The sequence below is a fragment of the Misgurnus anguillicaudatus genome, chromosome 6 (assembly GCF_027580225.2).
Source record: "Misgurnus anguillicaudatus chromosome 6, ASM2758022v2, whole genome shotgun sequence".
Lineage (NCBI taxonomy): Eukaryota > Metazoa > Chordata > Actinopteri > Cypriniformes > Cobitidae > Misgurnus > Misgurnus anguillicaudatus.
This window is the reverse complement of record NC_073342.2, coordinates 8,643,412-8,651,071: the sequence shown is the minus strand read 5'-3', so window position 1 is coordinate 8,651,071 and position 7,660 is coordinate 8,643,412. Positions and strand designations below refer to the sequence as shown.

The following is a 7,660-nucleotide window of genomic DNA, read 5'->3' as shown; positions in this document are numbered from 1 at the left end:
GTGAAGTGTTTTGGTATTTTTCAACATGAGTTATACTGTAAGTTACATACCACTGTTTTCCCAAATGAAATAACAAAATCAGTCTTTCGATGCAATTTAAGTTATTACAGCAATAATCCAACATGATCTCATGGAAAGTCGTGTTATAGTCACGCAAAATGTTATTAATTTATTCGTGCCTTAAGCACAAATGTCTTTTTCGTGTCACCCACACAAATTTCTATAAATGGTTTTTCGTGTCGGTGGCACGACTTTCTTTTTTTTTTGTCAATTTATGTATTGGTTTCTACATGTTTTCTTCTGCTTTTAAAACTATTCTCGCCTGGAGTTGGGGTTTGGGTTACACTGTAAAAAGTAAAAAGTGGGATCAACTTAAAAAAAATTCAGTTGGTAACAATTGGTTACTTCAATTGGTAAAAATTCACGTCTTTTTTCTACTTAAAATTGGAAAAAAAATATTTTTTGGTGTTACCTATTAAAGCCATTTTTAAGTAAGCTAATATTTTAAAGTTATATGAACTTAACATTTTAAGGCAATCAGGTAACTTACTTTTTTAAGTTAAACCAACACATCTTTTTTACAGTGTAGGATGTCTAAAAATGTAACAGAAAGTGATTCTAACCCCACCGCAAGCGGCAATGGTAAGAAAACAGGAAAACACAATGAGAAAACAATACATAAAATAAGGAGCGAAAAAGAAAGTCATACAACGGACACACACACAAAAAAAAACATTTACGGGAATTCGTGCGGCTGTCACGAAAAAGACATTAAAAAGCTGAATTTTGTGCCATGGACATGAATGGATAAATGAAAATTTGCGTGACTATAACACAACTTTCTGTGAGATCAATCTGCAATAATGTGACATTAAATCATTTTAAACAGATTATAAGTACCACATGTCCCACATGACATGACATCATCAACTATGTTGTTAAACCAACATGGTTCAAACCTCGAATGTGCAACAAAGTTACTATGTTTTTGGAAGGTAGTTAGTCTTGACTAGGTAGTTAGTTTCTCTAAGTATGCATCGTACTACGGTGGTTCAGCAGCCATTTATGTCTTTGTTCGGGAAACGCACCCCAGGTCGACATTCCATATCATTTCACGCATTCAAGCTACATTTTTATAAACTCAAGGTGTACACTACATTATCCAGGCTCACGGCATCCTGGACATAGGTCATGGAAATTCAGCTTTTTAGTCATTGAAAGTCATGGAAAGGTCAGGAAATTTAACATTTGAATTAGAATGGAAACCCTGAGTGACTATCCTGAGCTTTGATGTCAAAAATATTTTGTGCATTTTAAAGCCATCAAAAAAGTAAGTAAAACTAATAAATATCAACCATTTGGGATTGCAAATCCTTTCTGTTTCTCAAACCTAGCTGTACCTCAATGTCTTCCCTCTGTAGCATTCGAATTCCCGCCAGGTCTCGACCATTGATGGCAACAAACTGCTCTCCTGAAACAGACACGTATATCTGACCATTTGTCAGACAGCCAGATACACTGCACAGAAACAACCTGATCTCTGTTTTCTTTTTTCCTCCAAAATATCCGAACCTGCATTAAAACAGGAGCGTTTATAAAGAAGTGAAATGTAAACAGACTTGAATTACATAAAGAAGGGATTGTCAATTCAAAAGAATTTACCTCAAAATTCTCTGCTCAGCCACCGGCCAATCTATATCCACATCAATATCAACACTGTATTCTGGGAGCATCTCATAGTAGCCCCACTTACCCACCTACAACAAAGTGAAAGAACAAATCAATATCACTGATAGAGAAATGTTAACACTTCATATTATGAGAAGGGTTTTCACCTCCTTAAGGCTCTTTTCCACAGCTTCTCTCGTGTAAAAGTAGAAAGATCCGTTTTCATAGAGCTCCCCGGGCCAGTCTTGACGTCGTGGTCTGTTTGCTGGGTCGATGTTCAGAGGCTCTGTGCGTTCACCCTCTAATAACAATTTAAGAAATAGGGAATATTTTTTTAAGATGTTTCTGAGCAGAATTTTTTTCAAAGTTGTCATGAGTTATGACACCTTAATGTTCAGGACATAAAATCATTAAATCTCATCTAAGTGATTGGAAAGACAGATAGTACCTCACAATGAGACATCATTATCTACATCCATAGTAATATCAAACAAACAATACTGGTATATCTGACGTATTTGCTTACCTTTATTGTTCACCTCAGTCCAGCGAAAATTATGTCTGCGCACTACTGAGAACACACAGTCATAACCATGTTCAGTGATCATCTGCAGAGCTCCAGTGATATGATATGGGTGCAGACATGGAGAAGTTGCCTGAATATGACAAACAATGTCCACCTCTATAAAAATAAAAGGGTACGGAAAGAGTGACAGGATGCATTTATTTTTACGGCACTGAAAGTCTATCATAATTATACTTTATAGCATATATGTAAAACAAAGATTAACAGCATGAGGATTTATTTGAGGAAAAACCTTATCTACTTTCAGCATCCTCCCAATGCCTTATATAACCCCACTAACTCTAATACTTGTTACAATTTTATAAAAAAAAAAAAAAACACGTAAACATTGTTAATTCTCATTAAGTATCAACATTCATAGATAGCAATATCTCTAGCTATTAATAGTCTGTCCCAGTTACCAACTTTTTTATTAAAATAATGTTATAATAATCTATTATCTATAATGTAAATATAATTTTTCTGATTCCATATTTATTTAAATAAGTCAGATACATCTCCGCTGTGTGATGCAAATTTTTTTTTAAGGAACCCTTGAATTGGGATACACCTTGTGAAGCTTTGCGCGGGTAGTGCGCTCTTTGGTCATATATTGTTTGTATATTTTTTATGTTTGATTTAAACTACACACAAGATTAAATGAAGATATTTAATCAGAAAAGAGTATGTGGATTGTTTTGTTGGACGGACACAGAGCGAGTGGATTGTTTTGTCTGATACGGAGCGAGTAAAACTAAAACTGAATGCGCACTCACACATAGGCCTACTACGGAGTTTTAACACGGGTGTACAGCGCAGCGCAGTGTGAATATTTTACTGGAAACAACAATCGCGGATCGTTCTCTTCCATGAAGCAGATGTAAACATCTAAGAAAATATTAACATTTCTCAGATGTATTGCTTTTGTGGACTACAAATGCAAGTTGATGTCATACTGGGATTGCTTGGCAAAGAGAAATTGAATTCCTCCGTCCATCCAGCGTTTGGTAAATTTTTAATAGTGATACTTGATTTAACTTCCCCTGTCTACCTGCACACATATCAACAGTGCAAACAAGTTGTAGGTTGCCAGATTGAGGTAAAAAATTTAATTTGTATTGTGTTAGTAGGATGCCTTTTAATGCTAGATCTGGCACCTGGACATCCTTGAAATAATATATTGATGTGATTATTCACATAATGAGGAAGGGTCTTATAAATTACGTGAGTTTTTCGGGAGGGGACGGAAGAAAGGTGTGAAATAAGTGTTGATAAGTTTTATTAACTAAAATCTGAACGCGTTTATAGGCATATGATATTTAAATGGTCCAACGTGCTTTAATGTGTGGGAGACACAATAACTGAATGAATGTTGATTTAAAAGCATCATATTTAGTTTAACATTTTATTATATCATTAATGTCAGTCACAAAGGTATTGAGACTATACACTGTAAAAAATGCAGTATGAAGTTAAAGGAATAGTCTACCCTTTTGCCATATTGAACTATTGCCTCGGCCTGGATTAATTGGTACATACCTGTTTTTTTCGGTGCGTTCACTGTGCAGTTTGTTGTGAATGTGTTAGCATTTACCCTAGCCCCATTTATTCCTATGGTACAAAAAAAAGTTTTATTTTGTGGCACCATAACTCCTCATGTAACAGTCTTTAAATAAGGAAAATACGGAAGTGTTTGGTGGCTTCCCTGTTTGGTACCATAGGAATGAATGGGGCTAGGCTAAATGCTAACACATTCACGACGCGCATTGAAAAAAGATAGATATGTATTAATTTGTCTAAGTTGAGGTAATAATATAGTTTAATATGGCAAAAGAGTAGACTATTCCTTTAAAAGATCTTGCTTTTGCAAGTCAATTCAACACTGTACTATTTTAGGTTTGTATGTGTGATAAGTAAAAAAAAAAAACTTATAAAAACAAGTAGAATTTTTTTAACTTAATTTGTTAAGTTACATAAAATTTTGTTGATTTGAAAAAAGGCTGCATTTTTTGCAGTGCACAGCAAATTTAGCAGAGGTAAAATGGAAATATAAAGAGTTTATTTAAGACAAGTGTACCGGCTAACTTTCATTGTTAAAAGCCGCTGAGAGGCTGAATGCATTTGAGTACATCAGTGCCCTTTGTTTTGCCTCAAAATGCACACAAGGCATGTTTGTTAAAACTAGTTATATTTTCTAATTAAACTGATTAATTCTAATTAATTATAATTAATTAATTCCAATTTCTATTTAAACTAAGAGTGTCAGCACACGAATGCGCGACCCTGCATTTGAGATTAGGCCTTATTAGCCTCAGATGGAGCAACTCATACTTGGCAACCCATTCTCATGAAATGCATATAAATAGCACACAGTTGAAAAGTCGTGCAATTTTGCGTGCATATGATACGCCTGTCCTACCAGTACACTTTTTCGTGTCATTTTATTTATTGGTTTCACATTTGTTTTCTGTTTTTATAAACCATTGTTCCTTAAGTTTGGTGCTGTATTTAAAAATTCTATTTTAAACCTTTCTGAAAATGTTGAAATAAATGTAGGCTATTTTGTCCTAAAAGTAGGCTACTGTAATATGTTGTTGTATTTTCATGTATTAAAACACCATATATTATTAAAACTATGCCACTACAATGAAGTTAACATCATACACTGAGGTAAATTTTTAACAAATATTTTATTTATACATGTTTTAGTTAAAATTTCATTGGCAAAGACTCAATGCAAACTGTATTAAACGAGTCAATGTACAACCCAGACACTTTTAGAGTGTTGAAATGAATTCTTATAGTTATTCTGTGGTTCCTTGTTTTGCTTTGCTTCCATATGGGGGTTCGGGTATAAATTCGGTTGTGAGGATGATTTATATAAAGGATGGTTGCGACTGCGGGTGTTGCGAGCATGATTTATTTTAACAGCGGGTTCGGGTGCTTTAAAATTGAATTCTTTAGGGTTTAATGCAGTCAATGGAAGTTCAGCGCGAGCCTGGTGATCAGGTCAGTAAAAATAAACATTTAATTAGACTTCAATACCCTTCTTTGAAAGATAAGGTACCAGTAATTTTGTGCTGAAATTGTCAGCATATATTTGAAATAAAATATTGAACTTAACTCCTTTGTGTACGTTTGTGATTTACAAATTCTGTAAAATGTACAAAAATTATGTGATTTCTCTTTGGCCACCCCAATCTTACCTGCCCACCAAATAAAGTTCTGGCTACGCCCCTGGCAAAGATAGAGGTATTTTCTCACCAGGTCTGTGCTGGATGAACTCTTTGATGGTCTCCAGTGAGCTGGATGAGTCTTTGGAAACTTCAGGAGTGCGCCGATGAACTTTTGCACCACAGGTTCGAGCAACTTGTTCAATCTCATCATGATCAGTAGACACCCAAACACTGCCAATCATCATATCAGATATTAAATTACTGAAATCGTACCTTTTTTAACCCGGAGTGATTAAATGTCACACACACACACACACACACACACACACACACACACACACACACACACACACACACACACACACACACACACACACGCACGCAACACAAAATGTGTTTCACCTATGACCTTTGCATTGTTTTCAGTACAAACATCTAATAGGTCTTAAATGAATGTGCATTTTCTTGATGAGCCAAATTACCTAAGAAAATATTTAATATAATTTGTGCTTAAAACAAACAAAAAACTTTTTGGATTTTTTTTTTTTTTGAACACTTAATTCAAGAAAAATTTACAGAAAAAAAATCTAATAACAAAATACAAGCATTGAACAAATTTGAATATTATTGGTTTAATCAGCCAAGATATAATCAGCAGCATTACATTCCAATATTCTAAGTAAGTATAATTTAAAATCTATTAAAATTTAATCAATATAGGCCTAATAAACGAATACAATAAACTAATTCAATAAAACTAATACAAACTATCTACACTGTACATTTTTTTTTACAATAGGCTACATGGTGTTGTAAAGTTTAGGTTATTTTTTAACTTTCACAAATTTTAAATAGTAAGTTGAATTAGTTTTTCAATAAAAATGTAAGGCAGCAAAATACTTTTACAGTGTAAATTAAATCTCATAACCCCTAAATAACCCTGGACATTTAAATATTTTTGTCAATATTTGTATACCGTATTTAGATTAACTCAGATTATTCAAAGAAACACTCTAAAAATAACGTTACATTAAAATAATGAATTATTTTATTTGAAATAAATGTAAACTAAATCTGAAGTGTAGTTGCCTGTCAATGACATCTGAATCCAGTGCAGCTCTCACGACCCATCCGATGAGAGGAACTCCAGCAAGAACCTTAATGTTCTTCAGCGGTATTCCTTTACTGCCACCGCGTGCCAGAATCAGAGCTGCCCGGTGCGGGTGTTTGGTGGACGGGTCACCGACGCCTGGATTCACCCCAGACAGTTGATGCATCCCGACCAGATCCGCAACATATCCGTTTGGGACCAGATTCATTGCGGATCCGTCCGCGCACCTGTTGCTCTCCATTAGCGCAAGATTAAGTGAGAGAGATACACACCTTGAACACACATAAACTCCTCTGTTTCATGCCATTGGCCGTGGGGTTGTAAGGCACTGTAGCTACCCAGTCCCACGAGGTTTCATTATATAGTCAAGTATTTTTTTATTCTTTTTTCGTGATATTATCACGAATGTCCGCTTTTTTCATGATCGTATAACGAATTACTGTTTTCGTGTGATTATCACGTATTAGTTACTCAAATGCTTTTTCCTATTTTCTTACAATTGTCGCTTCCGTTTAGTGTTAGATTTGGTGCTTGCATTAGAATGTCACTTTATACATTGGTTTAAACTAGGCTATTTTTTCTGATTTAGTTTTTATATGTCGCCTGGCGTTAGGGTTAGAGTTTGTTTGATGTCCATAAACCGAAGCGACAATGGTAAGAAAATAGGACAAATCAGTTGAGTAACCAATACGTGATAATTACACGAAAACAAGAATCCGTTATACGATCACGAAAAAACGCGGAAATTCGTGAAAATAGCACGAAAAAAAGAATTTAAAAAATACGTGACTATATAACGAAATTTCGTGAGACTGAGACTGGGCTGGCCTTTGCCATTTTGGAGTGAATGTCCAGTAGCTTCTTGCTATATCAGCTGCTTTGTAAAAAAAAATAACGCCCATTAAAGCTGAAATTCAACCTGAATGTTGACATTGACAACACATAATAACCAATAACATAAAATCGACAGAGTTATCATAAAAACCTTTGGTAACACTTTACAATAAGGTTCATTCGTTAACATTAGTTAATTACATTAGTTTACATGAACTTAAATGAACTGCACTTATACAGCACTTATAAATCTTTGTTAATGTTAATTTCAAGAATTACTAACACTTTATTAAAATCTTGTTAACG

The 7,660-nt window shown here is 34.5% G+C and overlaps 1 protein-coding gene across 1 annotated transcript in view; it reads right to left on the bottom strand.

The window, feature by feature from the left end:
* LOC129433922 (N-acylneuraminate cytidylyltransferase B) overlaps window positions 1-6,893 on the bottom strand; it is an 89,592-nt gene extending 82,699 nt beyond the window's left edge. The window contains exons 1-5 of the mRNA XM_073868467.1: window positions 6,499-6,893; window positions 5,498-5,640; window positions 2,195-2,350; window positions 1,836-1,969; window positions 1,664-1,757 (exon numbers count right to left, since the gene is read on the bottom strand). Of these exons, the coding sequence (XP_073724568.1) occupies window positions 1,664-1,757; window positions 1,836-1,969; window positions 2,195-2,350; window positions 5,498-5,640; window positions 6,499-6,761 (790 nt within the window). The 5' untranslated portion in view covers window positions 6,762-6,893. The remainder of the gene's footprint in view (window positions 1-1,663; window positions 1,758-1,835; window positions 1,970-2,194; window positions 2,351-5,497; window positions 5,641-6,498) is intronic.
* Between the last annotated feature and the right edge of the window lie 767 nt (window positions 6,894-7,660).